This window comes from Symphodus melops (assembly GCF_947650265.1).
Source record: "Symphodus melops genome assembly, chromosome: 6".
Classification (NCBI taxonomy): Eukaryota; Metazoa; Chordata; class Actinopteri; order Labriformes; family Labridae; genus Symphodus; species Symphodus melops.
In genome coordinates this window covers 5,326,635-5,346,176 of record NC_136696.1, presented here as the reverse complement: position 1 = coordinate 5,346,176, position 19,542 = coordinate 5,326,635, and the positions used below count along the sequence as shown (strand labels likewise).

Below are 19,542 nucleotides of genomic sequence, written 5' to 3'. Positions count from 1 at the left end.
GCCGGCATTGTGTCTTTGTGCTTCAGTGAATCTGTTTCTACATGCAGCGACAAGGTACATTCAGAAAGAGCATGTGTGTGTTTAGAAGATAGAAAGACATGTTTTGGGTAGAAAACTGCAGACAGAGGCCAGCCTGGTGTGAAATCCAACATGTGTGTGTCAGCTCCATCTCTCTATTCTTAGTCCTTCTCTTCCAGTAACTGCCTGCTGAGCTGGACTGAAGAATGCAACACCATTCACCAGAATTTGTACCTGTGAGGGAACTTGATGTCCTCGCTCAGAGGCTGTTTCCCCTTATGCACTCTGGAAAATTTCTAGAAAATTCATAGACAGCCTTCCTATGAAATCTTCCTGTTAGGGGGCAAGATTCAGGATAATATTCACTACCTAAAATATGCTGCAAAAATCCAAGACGGCAGACAAACCTCTTTTATCAATTCTACATGTCATACTAGGACATACAGGACATACTGGCGAACGGAAAAATGTATGAAAGTGTTTCTTTATGTGCACAACCGTCATACCAGTCATGTGATATAAACATCTTAAGCACCGCCGACTAGCTGTGAATTTGCACGGATCATTTTAGAAGTTCTGTGCATTTGTGTAAACACCTCAAGTGTCCGAATATCTTTAAAAGCATTTTAACATGATTCGATCTTTGAGTGCACATCTCCCATACAATAAAACAAAAAGTTTAACTTGTCATCAAAAACAAATGTAACAAACACAACACCAGTCTGTTTCTTCCTGAGCAGATGTGTACTACATAAACATATGAGGAGATAATGTTTGTCATTATGGTTTGGGTTTTGGCTTATTAAGCAACAAATGTGCTTCACTAATATATATGAATAACGATGAATGATTTCATTACTATGTGAAATATAAAAATATTTAATATTTTTATAGATAAAAAGGCTTTTTATGAAGCCATACAAACACTATTATGGTATTTCATTAAATTATATTCATTGAATTTCACCAACTTTTCTGGATGCAGGCTAGACTTAGACTTAACCAAACCACTGTAGTGAAGGCCCCATATCAGAATAGATACACGATGACACAATATGGGTAATTGTTGCTTATTTGCCAGTATAAAACATTATAAGAATGCTCTAAAAGGGACTAATCCGCTTGAGTCAAATAGAAAAAACAATGTGATTCCCAGTTTCCCAGTTTGGTAACTTTTTTTCTATTTTTTGCACATTTAAAGTTGATATGTATGATCCTTTGTAATGGCCTCATTTATTGTCCTTTTCTCATGCTGTTTTTTTGTAACTTGATCTGCAAGTCTGTTTCTGGATTTGCATGGTATTTCCATGCTATGCACGCCACAGGAACAAACAGTGGTTTTTAGCGCTCTGATGTGCACAAAGAGGACTTTGCATAGCGATGATGCACATTATATCTCTGCAGGCTGTTAGATGCTTAGGCAGGGGCCAGGGCTAGTTCAATACAAACTGCCAGTGAAACACTGAACACTCACTTTTCAGCAAGAAAAAGGCATTTGATCTGACATTTGTTTTCTTTCATAGTAACATAAAATAACTGTAAGGTGAGAAGTGGTGCCTCATTGTTATTAGTTTGCCTTCAGTGAGTCCAGTCTAAAGGAAAAACTTCTTAATGTCTGAAAAGAAATCACAGCTGTGATAAATCAGTGTTTTTATCTACCTGAAGAGGTGACCCACCAGAATCATGTGTGACATTTAAAACCCATTTTAAAAGGTGCTAATGAGCTGTTTTTGGAAAGAAGGGGAATTTACAGGCTGAAACGTTTGACCGCATGTCTCATCTCCAAGTGTCCATGCTAGTGTTTGTGTTGAGCTTGAACTAAACCAGTTTTAAAGTTTACAGCAGTGAGCAAGAAGGTCGTCTTTGAAGTTTGATACACCAGCCGACAGCTCAGAAAACTACGTGTTTATAAAGCATAATCCTCCAGTGATGAAAGGTCGGTGAAACAGAGTATCTATGTACAAAAAATGATAAGAACAGGTGCTACGAGCACATCCAGTAATGTGTTCTTTGTGTTAATCTATTTTTATTTATTTTGTGTTTTTATATTATGTATTTTAATTGCTTCTTATATTTGAGCTACTTTTTTAATGTTCTAACTATTTTGCACCAAAACATCAAGTCAATCTCCTTCTAATGTTCATGGCAATAAAAAACAATTCTGACCGTTGTTTTACACCTGGCTCCTACTCCTTAGGAACACAAGGCCTTTACAACAAAAACACGAATGACCTTGACGCTTCGGCAGGCTGTTTCCAATTGTCATGTGATGTTTGTGTGACTTCCATGCAGTTTCTCAGCCTCTGTAATAACAGGGTGGGAAAGAAGAAGAATGAGAGAGAGTGATCATGCATACGGAGAGTACCGTGCTATTATACTGCTGTTGGTTTGGCAGGTGGTGTGTTTGCATGTGTGCTCCTGTGTGTGTGTGTGTGTGTGTGTGTGTGTGTGTGTGTGTGTGTGTGTGTGTCTTCCATACAATTGGTCAGTAGACGTTGTTTTCAGAGTGGGATTAGGAACAGAAGGCCAGTAACGTGCTTTATCTCCACCTGCTGCTGTCACACCTGTAACACACACACACACACCTGAAACACACACACACACACAAACAAAGATTACAGCTTTAGTTTCACTCTCTCTCATTCCTCACTTTCTGTCTTTTTCTTTTCACTCGTATCACTCTGTTTGTCTCTCCTTTTGTAACGTTTCTCTTTGCTTTTTCCAGCATTGTTTCTTCAGAAAAATGGTCTTGGTTATTGTAAAACAAAATATGCGTTACGAAGAAGTTTTCTTTTAAATTTTCTTGAATATTTTTTTGTCTTTGCGTCATGCTGCTTTTTATGATTTAGGTTCTGTTCTGTTTCTTCCAGGTTCTGTGCAAACTCTGAAACCATTGATAAAGCGTTTGCCGTTTTGTTTGCTTAAAAGGGCTCAACAGTGCACATGCAGGTGTGCCGTGGTCGGGGAAAAACACACAAAGGCACCGATAGGGGCAAGGAAGAAGAAGAGTGAAAGTTCATATCATATAAATATTACATATCAGGAGAGACAAGTACTCAAATACAACTATTTATTTTAAATGATGGTGTGATATTGAACGATCCCCTCATAGAGTCCAGACACTGGTGGTGGAGGTGTTAGCTGATGATGTCATCTGAGCATGTGTGATGAAGAAGCTGATTGAACTGTGAAGACCGGGGGTGGTGAGAAGATGGTGATCTTAGGCTGATGAGGTTGAGGTTGAAAGCCTGAAGACAATATGTCTGAGGATAAAGGGATAAAGAGGCTGACAAACTGTGAAGACTGAGGTTGACCAAATGGTGGCTGATAATGTGATCTGAGGCTGATGGTATGAAGTAAGTGATGAAACTGCGAAGGCTTGGTGGTGAAGGGGAGGTGGAGGGTTTACGTGACGATGTCATGAATGAACTAGTGGAAGAGTGGATCAGGACAGATGTGAACAGATGATGAATACACAGAAAGAATGAGCTTGTGTGGAGAAGCGATATCACACAGTATAAGCAATAAAACAAGTATGCAGAATATTGTCTTTCTGACTGACCTTTTGCTTGAGCTGCACTAAATAAAATGAGATAATGCATGATTCTACCTTTAACACTTAATGCAAAAAATCAGGGGCATGTTTTGTTTACTTTAATGTAGTGACGCACTGATGCATGAGTTGAACATCGTATCAGCAGATATCAGCACTTTTGGCTTGTTACTAAAAAGTAGGCCATGCACTGATGTTTTTCTGTCGTGTCATTTCAGCTGAATTTTGATCAACTTGTATGCCTAACTGCTGATTCAGAAGATTATTATTGAGCAAAGAAAGAAAAGTCAGCAGAGTGGATTTTACGTCTTCTCTGAGAACGATCAGCAGACAGTTTGTGAGACATGTTTAAAGAGACATTTAAAGAGTAGGGAACGTTAACAACAGTTTAAAAGACATCAAGCGGCATAGCTCATTTGATAATAAGATATGTCAAGAAGTAATTAAAACAATGTTTTCATTGTCAATCAAATCATTATGTTTCACATCAGTATCTGCCCTGATTTTCACTATCATTGCATCTCTGCTTTAGTGTATATTAAAGGACTAATGTACAACATTTTAACCATAATTACAGAAGAAATCAAGAATATCCTGGGTAAATATGAGGGAGAAGCTGCCTACTGACAGATGGATTGTGTTTACATCATGTTAACATAAGACGGCCTTGTGTTAAGTCAGGGACTAAAGAAAAGAACAATAAGATAACCTACTCAATGCTTATATTGATGTTGTGTTAATGTCTTTTCATCAGGGTCATATCGTGTCAATTTATGTGTAATATGAAGCGCTGAGTAAACCAAAGTGTGCTAACATTAGCCTGCTAATGCAACAATACAAAGGACAGTGTTTTTCTGCTTAATTATTGTGCATTCAGTTTGATAACTCCTTTTCTTGCGAGTTGAGCGGCGTCGGAGGTGTGTCGCTGGAGGAGAGCGGTAGGCTTCAGAATAGCGGAGGTGTCTCTAGATCATAACCTGCGAAAAACTTAATTCAAGTTACTGATGAGCCCTCTGTATTTCTCTTGTGCTGTTGAAATTGTCTAATTTAAGTGGATATTATAACAAGGGCTTACGATCTGGAGATGACTGGAATCTCATTCCCTTTGTGTGTTTTTTTAACTTCCAGACTTTTCCTTTTTATTCAACCGTACTGGATCTTCCAACCAGTAACGGATGACAAAAAGACTTCTGGACAGGACTCATGTTCACTGGAGTTATAGACTCATTGTTGCTGGTTGTGAAAGGGCGGCTGTGTCAGTGTGTTGTGGAGAAAGAGAGTGTGAATCAGGAATGATTCATGTGATATGTACTTCAGTGTCATGCTGTCCTGGCAGCTTTCCTCGTGCATTTTTCCTTTTTATGAAGTAGAATTAAACAGGCCTTTTTATCTGTGACGGGCTAACGTGCTGATGATGAGTGATCTTGTTGAATTTGTTAATATACAAAGATCGTAGGATGGAACAAGTCACAAAAGTTAAAGAAAGAAAGTAAAAGAAAGAATGAAGCTGAAATAAAGAGTGAGTTGTTTATGAGCAGCTGCTGACTCAGAAACACACACACACATATACACACGTACATGTATTGTGTAAGTAACACAAAAACATGAAGCTTTCCAGACAGTCACCATATTTCATCTTTTATCTAAATAATCTGCACACACACACACACACACACACACACACACACACACACACACACACACACACACACAGTCTGGATATCAAAAGCAACCTCCCAGACGCTCTGATAGTCATTGATGTAACATTCTTTCAGATAATAACATAATTACTGCACTAAATCAGCTGGTGCCTCCAGCCTAGACAGTTCACACACACAAACATGCACACAATAACACACACACACACACACACACACACACACACACACACACACAGAATTGAAGTAAAAGAAAAAAAATCATAACGTCCAAATATTACAGAAAAAAGGGCGACAGAAAATGAAGAATCACAAAGCTTGACTCTGAGTTGTCAATTTGAAATCGTTTGAACCTGTGTCTGTATCTGTGTGTGTGTGTGTGTGTGTTTGCTTGAATTTGTCGACATGGGTGTTTGTGTGTGTGCCTTCATGTGTAGGAGAGACAAAGTGCCACACTTCATTAAAACTAAGAACACAGATACCCATTGTGTGCGCACACCATGTGGGTACTTTTCAGTGTGTGTGTGTCTGGGTCTGAGTCCATGTGTGTGTGTGTGTGTTTGTGTGTGTGTTCGTAGCAGTGGGCAGTTGTGCTGACTAAATGGTTGGCATGAAGCTGAATGAGAGGCACTATGCCAACAGACCCCTCTACATCTGCGTCACACACTGTCTGCCAACACTCTCTGACACACGCACACACACACACACACACACACACACACACACACACACACGCAGCGTGTAGGAAGCACTTGCAGTAGCTCTGAGAGATCAAGATCAAAAACAGAGTCTACCACTCTAGCTGAAGATGGGCTGTATCCGCGTGTGTTCAGGTCTGTGCTCAGCGGTGGTGCTGAGTTCAAAAGGAAGAAAAAACATCAAGGAGGCAATTTTAGACCAAACAGTGCTTGAAATTCACACAGATGCAAACATTCACCAATGAATGACTATACAAATGACACACAGTGACTCACAATGCTGCAGCTGGTTGCTTATGTCATAAATACTTATGCCACTGCCGAAGCTAATTATTCTTTTAAGGAACAAGAAAACCTGTTTTGCATTTGAAACTTCATTCATCAGCTTGACAGAAAATCAGGATCCAGACAGATTGAGTCATCTTAAGAGGTAATAAGGATGTCAAAATGTTCATTACAATATTTTGGACGATTTGCTCTGCTTGTTTGCTTGTACGTATTTTAAAATGATATGGGGTACAAATGATTGAAAGAGAGGGCCGGGGGGGGGGGGGGGGGAGGAGTGATTGGTGGACTATTTAAATTCACAGAGAGTTTAATGTTGATATCTTTTACAAACACAGCAGAGGAGGTCACACTTTGTGAAGTGCGCAAATATGTTAGCAACATTTCGGTGCAGAAACCTATTTGAGCAACTTAGAGAGTGTACAAGAGTTTGTTTGCAATTTGTATTCAGTAAAAACGAGAAATGAACCTAATTGGTGACTGACTGGTTTAAAATGTTGGTATTGTGGATTTCATGAAGTTTAGGTTCTGTTGATCTTGGCTACATCTGTGGACAAAGCATTAGCTTTTATCTCTGCGGTGTCACTCACCTTGACACTTTGGCATGGTAAATATAAACATACTTTATTAACCATCTCATCCCACACAACCAGGTAGCAGTTGAAGTACTCTAACAAAGTAAATGTTTTAGCTGATGATATTATTTTATTTGTAGTCACATAGAGGCATCAGTGTTATTCGAAGTCTGTTTCATGATTCAAAAGGAGCCATAAGCAACACTTAAGAAATATGTCAGTCATGGCGACACACAAAACTCTAATGTAGAGGAAGCACTGTACAAATTCAGACAGAATCACAGGACAAGTCAGACCTGTGATTGACTGAGATGGATGGGTGAATTTAGTTATTTAAACTAATAATCAAACAAGCTCAAGTTTCCCATCATTTTAATACTTCAACCATTCAGTGACCCCTTGTGAACTACAGACAAGCATTTGTGATGTTTTTCCACCATTTTAATTCATTAATGCAGTCACACAAAACACACCAGTCCAGAAATATGAGCTGACACAAAATGCAGCAATATGTGACAGCAGACGTAACGTAAATTCAGTTCAAATAAACAGATTTGTATCATCGTTATTGTTGCCCTAAAACAGTAGATAAATAATCATGAATTTGTCTAACTCATTTCACATTAACAAAGGCACACGTGGTTCTTTCACATGTGAAAAACAATTATATAATAAGTTGTCAGGCCCCTAGTAAAGGAGGGGAGAGGAAGAGGAAGACCACAAGCAAATAACTAAACACTCCATGTTCATGATGCATGCTTTTAAACACTTTGGAAAATAGATTTTGCAGCGGTTTTATGAGGAAGCACTAAAAACACATTTGTTAGAATTTAAACCATACAAAGAGGTCAACTTCAAGGGCACACGCAATGCATTAAAAAACAACTGATATGTATGTAGAATATCATATTTAATAGATAGCTAGCAGATAGAAGTAGTATTGTTGTAACATTTGTGGAATATTATTGAAATTATATTGAAATTGTTACAAACTCATGAAAAAATAGATTAACTGGCATCCAATTAGAGGACATGAGATTTGTAGCGGAGGCAGATAAATCGGTAACACAGATACATCTCTGTGATCAAAAGTTTGCTTCTTCCTTCAGTTTGAGAGCAAGTCTGAATTTTCACTTCATTTCACTCAGTTTCCTTATTCACTGTGTGCTGAGTGTGAGAGCGTTTCTCTGTCTGTGCGCGAGTGTGTGTGTAAGTAAATGGATGTGGGGGTTGACATGGCTCTCTCTCTCAGAGGAAGTCTGTGGTTAGGCCGTTTCTACATATTTTCCCCTCTAACACACACACACACACACACACACACACTCACACACACAAAGCCACACAGGCGAACACATGAAAACACACAAATGCACACATTTTGCATGTCAGGCCAAATGAAGCTTTCTTTTAGAAGCACCATACATCCCTACAGATGTGGAAGCCATCTCTCTTTAACACAAACACACACACACACACACACACACACACACACACATTCAGAAAGAGAGAGAGAGAGAGAGAGAGAGAGAGAGAGAGAGAGAGAGAGAAAGATTGAATTGAAAATAAACACAAGAACCCACAGTCTCTTGGAGTGCAGTTTCCCCTGAAACCCCGGTGCACTGTGGGTAGTTGTGGTAAAAGAGGTCCCTGTGAGAGGCTGACCAAAAATAGCCTGAGTGAAACTGCAGGAACGTGGAGCTCGCACAGTGTCTCACAGAAAATCCAGTCTACTGGGTGTTTGGGTGTGCACTGAGGGGAAGGGTTCGATTCAGCTAATTTATTCCTAAATGCTTGTTTACTCTGATAAAAATACCACCTTAAAGCTGTAGACCCTGAGAAAAAAGAGACTTTGTCTGTGTTCACTGCCTCTCTTCTGTCTTCTCCTCATGAGAATCAGTGTCCTGGGAAAGAGGAAGCCAGAGAGACTAAATAAAAGCAGAGTATATTAGATTTAAGCTTAATTTACTCAACCTTTATAGTGTCAAGCTTATTCAAGTTTTTAATCTCCTTTTAGGCTGAAAGGAAAATTCTAAGTGGCGTAATGTCTCTCTGTAAATATTTAATCATTATTTGGTCTAAATGATCAAAGAGACTCGCCTTAGTTGTTTCAGGAAACAGTACACATACGTACGTTTTTTATCACATGAGGGCCAGCAGAAACAAGTTGTAATCCCAGATGTTGGGGATGAGGGAAACACTATCTATCTGAGAGTTTGTCAATATGGTTTATCCCTAGTCAGTGGAGTATTCAATTCATGCTATTAAAATGTAATAGCATGAATCTTCCTGCTTTAAAATGTGTCAAGTAAAATGTCCTCATCGGTTTGGGATATCCATTGGGTTTACATAAAGCTCTGAAGGCCAAAGCACAGACATGAGGCTCCAAAACACAGGTGACGTTTGCTGCCACAAGCTGTTTGCAGCAGTTTTGTTGAGTTATGTTCGGATGTCTGACTTCATACATCAGACACAAGAACGTTCATGTTATTTTTATATTGCCAACATTATGGAACCATTAAGTTCAGTCTTCAGCAGCTTGGATTGACCTACAGCAGCTACTACAGCCTGCTAACTGCAGAGATTGTCCTGTGATCCTACACATGGACACCTTCCCTCGCCTCGTGAAAATACACAGACACACACGTGAACACTCACACATTTGGCGCTACATTGCTGCCCTTCTGGCACTGAGCCATAGACATGTAATATAAGCAGAGTATATGAATGTGTCTGCAGACTCTATGTGAGCTGCACAGTGTTCATGAGGGAGAGTGAGGGGTTAATCAAGTAAGAAAATAAGATCCCTCTTCACTGCTCCTTCTTCCCCCATCATGGAACAGAAAACACAATAAACTTTATTTAAAGTCAAGGACTACAGATTAGGAAGTGTGGGTTTGTGTTTCCCTACAAATGCTGTTTTTAAGTTATCTGTTAATCTCAGGATTAACTGAAGACACATGCAGAGTGAAGGAACATTTATTTATATAAAGTAGATAACATTAAAAAAAAAGTGCTGAAAGCACTTTAGGCTGAAATTATAATCACTAAAAATAAAGGCCACAAAGTCATAATTTAGCTGCTTGTTTGAATGCAGCCATTGAACAAGGCACAGACCTGGGGCAATGGCCATAAAAATGTACATGCACAGACACCACACCAATTAGAAGGAGAAAATCGATGAAGCGTTTACTTTGGATGATTTTATACCTAGTCCAATAGAAATGATAAATTTACCATGACAGCAGTGGCAAACACACTCTCATGAAATGATACAATCTTGTGTTTTAAGAATTATAGTATTGAAACGTACAGAAGCTTTAAAACCCCCCACAGTTCTTCAGTCATATAATTGACCCAGAGTTTCCAGTGAAAGAGAGAGAGAGAGAGCGTTGGTGGAGTCAGATTCTCACGTTGGACTATACTGATATTTCTTAGTTCTTTTAGTGTTAAAGTTACGTCTTTTGGCTCTTACACATTGCTGTCTGAAGGTGGAATGTTTACACCCATATTACGCCCGGTGCAGGGTGTCCTAATCTGCCATCTAAGGTTATGACAAGCATGACGGAGGGTAGTCTATGGTGATGTGTAACATAGGCAGAACAGCAGTGTGTGTGTGTGTGTGTGTGTGTGTGTGTGTGTGTGTGTGTGTGTCTGTGTGTGTGTGCCGCTCACCACACTCACAGCATCATTGTTTCAAAGACTTAATGACAGCAGTACTTTTTTTACATTGTTGCAGAAATGCAATCTGTACGGGTTTATAAGCCGGTCATCGCTCCTTCAAACAGGAGGAGAGCACAAAAGGTGAGACTGTCGAATTTGCACAAAAACATTTGCAACCAAAAAGTTAAATTTGTGAATTGTAAATTTTGTGCAAAATAGACAGGAGTTGCCTTGTCATTACTGGTCATAAAACAAGATGTTTTCAAATATTTGGTGGCCAGGACTTCGATTTTTGTTGCCGTGGTTACAAAACAGATAAAAAGAAAACAACTTTTGAACAAGTATCGAATCTCTTTAAATGCTGGTGGCAACCCTAGCACACATGCATGCAAGTTTAAATGTTCGTCAACGTGAGCATGACTTTTCTTGCAGAGAGGTTTTGACGTACTTGGTGGTTTTGTTTTATTTCAAAGAATTTAAAAACGGGGCAGAGGACGACGCCTCCATCTCCCGAACACAGAGCTTGTTATTGTTCTTGAGAAACAGCTGATAGTTTCCGTTTAAAGAACCGCCATTTTAAATGTAACTGTGGGTCAAATGAATGTGCTGCTCCTTCCTGAGGCATATGTTCTGCTTTATAATACCAAAGTCATGTGACAGAGAGAATTCATCTGATCTGGTTCTGGAGAAGAGTTTGATTTTGACAGTGATTGGGGGTTTTTTAATAATGAAACGTTTTAGCATAGCCCCATAATTCATTCGGTCAAAAGCTTTGAGAGTCCATGGAAGGGGCTTACAACTTCAATTGGGAAGAACACTTCACAAAGATGAATCCTCACACTAATGTGAAGTTTCCCATTCATTGCTATACTTAAAATAGATAACAGAGCTTCAGTGACGTTAAAATAAAAAGACAAAACTGCTGCTGACACTCTCTCTCTCCCTCTCCTTCCTCTTTGCAGGTCCATTTAAAGGCCCCTATGATCCTGAACGGGGTGTGTGTGATCTGGAGGGGCTGGATTGACCTTCAGAGGCTGGATGGGATGGGATTCCTGGAGTATGATGATGAGAGGGCACAGGTAATGCACAAAGTTCTGACTATACTACATACATGGAAAAAAGTGTGTGGTTCAGTTTGGCTCCAGAAGGAGTTGCAGAGCGATGTCATCTGAGTCAGTTGCAGTGAAAGACTATGAATCTGAAATTGGCCTGTTAGGGAAGAGAGAAGGGAACACTACAGGCCACTTTATTTAGCCTGCTATCATCAAATATCTACTCTGCAACAATTCCTGCACAAGGGTTTCTTTGTCATAAACAATGATATAATCATATATCAATAATGTGTGTGTGTGTGTGTGTGTGTGTGTGTGTGTGTGTGTGTGTGTGTGTGTGTATGTGTGTGTGTGTGTGTGTGTGTTTGTTGGTTTGCTTGCAGCATGAAGATGCTTTGGCCCAGGCAGCGTTTGAAGAGGCTCGACGCAGAACCAGAGACTTTGAAGACAGAGACCGGTCACACAGGGAGGATTTGGAGGTGAGAGGGTCCTGTGAAGGTTTTTGGTCTTTGAAATCGGATTCTGCTCTGCCACCTCAAAGTGGACAAATCAGCTGTGACTTTAGACTTGTCTTTAGCCTTGCTGAGCCAGCCTCCTAGTTGTTTTGCAGACTTAACTACATCCATCATCCTTTGTTTCTTGTGTTCTTAGATGCAACAATCTAAACCTTTTCAGCCTTTTTTGAAACGATTCCTCTCTTAACAGATCACAGTGAACAAAAGTGAAAATACACATCTGTGGGCTGGCTCTGCAACGCTAGATGTAACTAACTGAAAAGTTGCAGATGTGGCTTGTAGATTAAAATCAGAACATCGTTTAGAATTATAAATGTCAAACTTAATAAAGAGAAAACTCAACAGATGCTTTATCTATTACACGTTACAAGAATTGTCCCTTAATTCCAAAAAAGTCTCGGCTCATATATTCTGCAGGTTTTTCTTTGCTTAGCACTTTGCATGGCTTAGGGTTGTGTGATGTGTGGTTGTGTGCTTTATTATTATTATTGTTATTATTAATTTATTAAGTACTTGTACATTCAATTATAGGTTTAGTGCATGATCAGTTTGAAGGTTATTCTAATCTGATTTTTCATTTGATTTGATTTTATTGAAGTATCGAATGACTGATTGAGTTTTGTCAAATGTCCCTAAAAGCCTCAGAAGGGAAAGGTGTGTTTTTATTTGTTGCCAAAAAAAAAAAGATAAATGGAACTTGAAAAATATTTTTTTTCAATTATTGTAATGAAAGATCTTAAATTGCATTTAGTTTGTGGAATTGTAACTGTGAAGTATGTCTAATGTATGCCAATTCAGACTTAACAATTTATTGTCCCACATGTATTTAATCGCATGAGACCAACTCACTTTCCCAGCAAGGCTTTAGGGAGATCGTTGTCATCCTTCCTAAGTTGACGCCCGACAAATGAACCCCAAATTGTTTATTTTTTAGGACCCTGTGGTTTCTAAAATCTGGGACTGATGACACAGAAAGACAGCCAGCAGAAAAGAACAGGGTCTGTGTCCTTAATTTCTCATCATCTACACTGTCATGCACTAAACAACCATGTGTGGCCGTGTGTGTGTGTGTGTGTGTGTGTGTGTGTGCGCACGCACATTTGTTTGTGTGCATATGTTCTCCTGTTAAATGTATATGTGTTATCCTCTGTGTGGTTTTATGTCAAAAATGGCTGTTTGTGTGTTTCCTTGGTGTATAAATGCGTGTGTGTGTGTGTGTGTGTGTGTGTGTGTGTGTGTGTGTGTGTGTGTGTGTGTGTGTGTGTGTGTGTTTTGTGTGTTCATGAAATGCATGTGAATGTTCTGAGTATAATGCTACAGTTTGTTGGATTCTGTGTGGGATGAGAAACACAAATTTGTGATGTGTGACAATTTCATTGCTAGTTTGCACTATGACGTCCACACATGCAACCCCCCCCCCCCCCACCCACAAACACACACACACACACACACACTCACACACTCAATGCTTGCCTAGACCTACCACAGCTTGAGAACACATGGGGCTTGTATAAACTACTCAGAATGGAAACGCAGGAACTTAGCACATACGGAGAGCAGAGGCGATTAAGGAACACAGACGAGGACAGTCAGAAACAAAAAAAGAGAGAGAGGCTTTTATTGAAGGTCGTCTTTCATCTGACTGATCTCATGTTTCTTCCCTGAGGCTCTGGGACAAAAAGAAAACCTTGTGTCTCTCTCAGAATCAGTAGGAGTACCATCACTATCTCCTGGAAAAACCCAGACGCTCCAGATGGAGCATTTAGTATTCAGATCTCTCTTCAGAACGGTCCCTTACATATGTCATGAATCTCCACTTGTCGAATAAGAACACCGTCTCACTCTTTTTTTTGCTTATTTGCAAGTTATTCTAAACGCAATTTAAAATTTCGGTAAAGGAATTCACAGAAAATATAACTGCAGTATATCTTGAGAGGAATATGATGTGAATTTACACAAGCTGAGTCCGCACAAAGACTAAAAACAGGATGGAAACAGCTCGCTGGGCTCTCTTTAAAAATGAAAAGGAAATATTTACTGACCAGCCCTTCTCTTGAGGTGACGGTGTTGTCTATATCAAAAACATTTCTTAACTTTCGGTCACTCCCTAACCTTTTTGATAAAAGAACAAAAAAGGAAGAAAAAAAACCCCACAGACTGTAGAAACATGGACGTATTCTCTGCATTATGAAGCCAAATGATGGCAGCCGCCATCTTGAAAATGCTTTATAGAAACAGGCAACGAGGTAGAGCTGAAGCGAGCTTTATGCTTTCTGGCAAACGTCTACGATGCAGGACCTCAGTTAATCAATTCAGCCACGCCGTAGATTATGCACATTTATGAATAACTCTAAGTTTTATTGAAATCAAATTTAAGTTATGATGTCCATCTGTAAATGATGTAATAGAAACCTACAAGGCTGCAAATATTTTTTATCAAGCTGTAATAATTGGAGTTTTAATATGTTATAGATTGGGGATTACTTGACTTTCGGAGCCAGCCTCAAGTGGACACTTAGGAAACTACAGTTTTGTGCAGGTTAAAGAAACAAAAGTAATTGTCACAGTTTCATGTAAAGTACATGTTTACAAAATTGAATTCAAATTAACTTAGCCCAACCCAGAACTCAGACGAAGCTCCTCTTCGCATCATAAATAATAACAATTCTTCTCCTCTCAAGAGAGTCGGAGAAAGCATGAGTCACTTCCAGTGTCTGTTTTCTTCTTATTTTACACTCTGTGTTGCCTGTTAAACAGGACAGTGGATAGAGTTGTAAAGAGAGAGAGAGGGGACCCACATGTGGGAAAGGAGCAACAGATCAGACTTGAACCTGTGCTGTATCATCCTGTATTAAAAGTGATAAAATATTTTAATTGAGGTCTGCAGATTTAAGTTTTAAACACAGTTGCCCGACAGTCCTCGATTTTATAAAGTATGTCGAACTAATATGCTCAGAATTTTACAATTATAACATTTATCTAAAGCTAGGCTGATTGAGTTAATGTTTAATAATATAACTTTTAACATTATTAACCAAACACATTTTTTTATGAGGAAGATATGACAGGCTGTACAAAATAAATCTCCAACGGTACATCCATATGTACCCAATTACAGAGTAAAGACATTAAGAAATGTCTTGGCGAGATAACTCTGTGGGTGTGACTGACTAGTATTTCTCAATAGCTGCACAAATGAAACCTCCACATTTCTGTGGTCTGAACTCCACCTCTCATTTTGCCTGTTGTACTAACCCTGTTGCTCTCGTTATTTCTTTAATCTCCTCTACATTTTATTTTGAGACAAATAAAACTTAATGTCGTTAAAAGAAAAAAAAATCGTGGAATTCATTCAATGTGTTGCGTACTTGAGACGTGAATCCAGAATCCTCAGACAGAGGTAGGCAAGATAGGACAACAGAAAGAGAGAGAGAGAGAGTTAGAGAGATTAGTATTGGGAATGAGTGTAGTACATAATTATTATGGAGAGAAAAAAAAGCGGTATGAAGTTCTGATGCTGTCTAGAGATAAATTATTAATTGTGTGTGACGGTCCAAAAGTCCTGTACTGTACAATGTGTGAAATTCACTATTCAAATATGCAGCCAATATTATCAAACTCAAAGCACAACTAGAGATGGTTTTAAAGATTATCCGTTGCCATGGTTTCCGTGACTATCCAGCGCAAATGGTACTCTCTACATCACTCAACCCATGACTTTCACTTAATAAGTAGGTTTTATTTTTGTTTCTAATCAGTAACACTGATGTTTTTGTTTCACTGACTGCTCACGGAATTTAAAACATTTAATATTTTTAGAGACCTCAAGGTCATAAAGCACCTGTCAGGATGATGGATGGAGGAGCAATATATCCAGAAGAAGTGTTCCTTTAAACTCTACACACACACACACACACACACACACACACACGAGTCTCTGAGTGCTCAGCAGAAAGAGATTTGGTGTTGAATGATGTGCTGGCACTGAAAGCATTAATATATCATTAGTATTGATCGCAATAAGACCCCCTGCTTTGACTTACACACACACACACACACACACACACACACACACATTCAGGTCAAATTCAGATACTCTACATCATGTATATGCACAAACTCGCAGATACAGCAAATAAGTTTACCCCAACCCCCAAACAACACACAGACAGACTCACACACACACACACACACACACACACACACACACATGCACACACACACACACGCATACACAATCACTCTTCACCAGTATTGAGTTGTGGTTAAGCAGCATAGTGGCCCAGCTTCCATGTGTAGATCAATACAGAAAAGCTCTTCTGCCTCTAGGATTAGTAAGGACCACTCCCTTCTTCAAACACAACAATCATGATCGAAGGGCCACAGAGTGAATGTAGTATTTTGGTCTTATCAGTCACTTAAGAGTGTGATTCACATCCACATTTCTCTTTGTTGTGAATTTAATGTTGTCTATTTCTTAGTATCCAACCTAAAAAAAAATCTGAACCAAATATAAACCTATGAATATTAACATTTTCCTAATAGTGAAAGATAAAAAAGAAACGTCGGACACATTGCAGTTGTAGGGGGTTAAAGTGTGTTTAAACCAAGTTTAACTCATTTTGGTGCCACTAGGAGGCAGCAGAATCAAGATGCATGCATGCTGACTGACCATGACATGAGTCAAACGGTAAAAAAAAAATCTTATTTACACATCCAGTACCTTCTAATTAATTAAGAATTACCTTGGAGAAATTAGGTTGGATTTTTGGGGGGATTTTTTCAATCTTTTGGAGTTCTGTCATTTGTCTCCACCTAGTGCTGAGGGAAATATCTTGCTCATAAGTTGCTAAATAAATTAGTCTCTAATTTTTTCTTTTAAAACTTTGCATTGAACGATGGGTCTGTGAAAGTTGATTCCCTTAAAATAGTTCTTCTCTCTACAGATATTGAGCATCCTCAAGAAATAGCTTCTCATCTAAAATGTCCGGGGAAATCCGTAACACGTTATCACCTAACGTTAAACGTTAACCAGTGACAGAATGTCTCTAATAAGATCCTAGCAGTAAGATCAATCAATGGGCAACATTTTTTTCTTAAAGATTTTAGTTATAATTTTGCCAGTGGATTAGTGGTTAATTTGTGCCCCCTATGTACAGAGGTTATAGTCCTTTAAGCAGACGGCCTGGCTTCAAATTAGACCTGTAGCTCCTTTACCAAATGTCATCCTTAATGTCCAACTCCAACTGCAGGCCTGACAGACAGAAGCAAAGATTGATCAATTTAGAGTTGAATTTATCATGACTCCAGCTGGGTATCAAGTCCACATCACTGAAATAGAGTATCGTTGACAGCGTTTTGATAAAGCAGCAGAAAGATTTGCAGCAGAGACAGACAGAAACTGGAGTCAGTCTGTCTATGTGCAGTCAAAAAGGTAGTATGACATATACTGTACGTGTGTCTGCATGTGACTGTGTGTGTGTGTGTGTGTGTGTATGTTGCTATTATGGTGAGTCATTGAGATGACAAACTACATTCCAGTTGAACTAAGCAACCCCTTTACTCTGTCTGCATTTCTGTTTAGTCTGCTCTCTGCCTCACCTCTCGGCACACTTTGTAACCCCAACCCCACCCCCAATTTCCCTGGGCTATCACTTAAGTGTAAATATATAACCATGAGTATTTTTACAGCGGGAGCAGGTCATGCTGAGGGCTTCCAAACACACACACTAACACTACACCCAGTCATGTAATATATTTGAAAATCATGTCATGCTGATGGCTTCTGATGATGACCTGATGTGTGTGTGTGTGTGTGTGTGTGTGTGTGTGTGTGTGTGTGTGTGTGTGTGTGTGTGTGTGTGTGTGTGTGTGTGTGTGTGTGTGTGTTTATGCTTATCTGTGTCAGAACAGTTTGTCAGTCTGACTGGCTGTCTCCTTGCCTGTCTGTCTACCTACCTTGACAAAAATATCAACATCAGTAGTATATAAACAGCAGCTCTGAGCATGTTGTAAAATGGTAATGTGGCTCCACCTGGTGGCTGTTTAAGGGACTGCATCTTCATGTGTTTGTTTGTCCTTTGTCAGTACCAAGTTGTAAAATAAGTTGTGCTTAATAAACTATGTTTATTAGGCCAACATTATTTTGTCATATTTGGTCAATACATTAACTGGTACTTTTCCATAAATTATTTAATGTATAAACAGATGACTCTTCATTGGCTATTAATAAATACTCTTAAGCACTCATCTTTGTTGAATTGAAATAGGGTCTAAAGTAAATGTTTTTATACATCTTGTTGATAATAGTAAAGTGTTTTTAAGATGCATCATCCCCTGTTGATGTTAAAATACTGTATACTTAATGTATTTTCTCTTTTTCTCCCATCCTTTTCCTATCTTTCACATTTCCTCCCTTCCTGTCTCCCTCACCTCTTTTATCCTATCTCTCTCTCTCCTCAGTCCAGACGACAGCAGGACCCCAGCCCTGGCTCAAACATGGCCAACGCTGACGTGGAACACAAGATGCGCTGAGGAGGAAGAGGAGGGGGAAAGTAGTGCAGGGAGGAAAAGAAATTCACTTCATTCACTTTCAACACAATCAACTAACATGAGAAAACAAAAGTCAATATGCAGAACGATACAATGTACAAATTGATTGAATTGAAAGTGAAATAAGCCTGAAAAAGAAGGAGTTTAAGGAAAACAGAAAAACAAAAGACCTGGTCAAAGGAGAGCTCAATTTATTTAGTTACAGAAGAAGAAATCCGAAATTATAAATGTGACCGTTTATTTGTGAAGTGAAAATAGGTGTTCTAAGTATTTGAAGTAGAGGTCAAATCAAGCAGAAAGGTTGATGTTGTTTGTCCAGGTCTTCAAGGATTTGATAAGTGGATGTAGATTCAAGTACCAAAAGTATATTTTATTTAAATAAAATAGAGGACGAGGGTTTGCAAGGAGTTGAGGCAGGAGGGAGGAGGAAAGTGAGGGGTTAGTTCGGCTCTGAGTCACGATTGGGGCTTATTGGTCTGGAGCATGTATCAAAAGTGAGGTGTTGACCGTTTGTGAGAAAAAGGAAAAAGTTCTGCATTGTTCAGGGTTAAGCAACACTTCACATTTGTGAGCATGTTAACCCCCGTCATGCCCAGCTTACTTTCTGAAACCTTGTTTTCTTAGACCAAAGTTCATTACGCTGTGGGATGGGGGGGGGGGGGGGGGGTAAAAAAAAAAGGGTAAACTGTTGCATTTAAAACATGGGCAGGTGGGAGGGCAATCAGAGAGAATAGGGCCAGGTTGATGCTGTATTGTGATATATGTGATATCTTTAAAACATGGCCATGATGACATGCCCTGACCACAGACCGCACACAGGTTATGTAGCAACAACCTCAAGACAGGACATCTACAAAGAAAACTGTTACAAACTCTGCCATCTATGACTTTGAGGGTGCGACGTGGGTCAATCCAAACACCCTTTGTCTTTTGAGAGGTTATGCACTATGTGATAAAATCAGTCCTGATCCCAACA

The 19,542-nt window shown here is 39.2% G+C and overlaps 1 protein-coding gene across 4 annotated transcripts in view; it reads left to right on the top strand.

Annotated features, from left to right (window-relative positions):
* The window catches only part of cbfb (core-binding factor subunit beta), a 32,636-nt gene extending 14,046 nt beyond the window's left edge, over positions 1-18,590 (top strand). Inside the window, exons 4-7 of one of the 4 annotated variants that reach the window (XM_079345510.1) lie at positions 11,410-11,526; positions 11,883-11,978; positions 12,949-13,012; positions 18,482-18,590. In XM_079345510.1, the coding sequence (XP_079201636.1) occupies positions 11,410-11,526; positions 11,883-11,978; positions 12,949-12,978 (243 nt within the window). In that variant the 3' untranslated portion in view covers positions 12,979-13,012; positions 18,482-18,590. Of the gene's footprint in view, positions 1-11,409; positions 11,527-11,882; positions 11,979-12,948; positions 13,013-18,476 lie in introns of all 4 variants that reach the window. The other 3 variants (XM_079345509.1, XM_079345508.1, XM_079345507.1) reach the window with 3 other exon arrangements.
* The last annotated feature ends 952 nt before the right edge of the window (positions 18,591-19,542 follow it).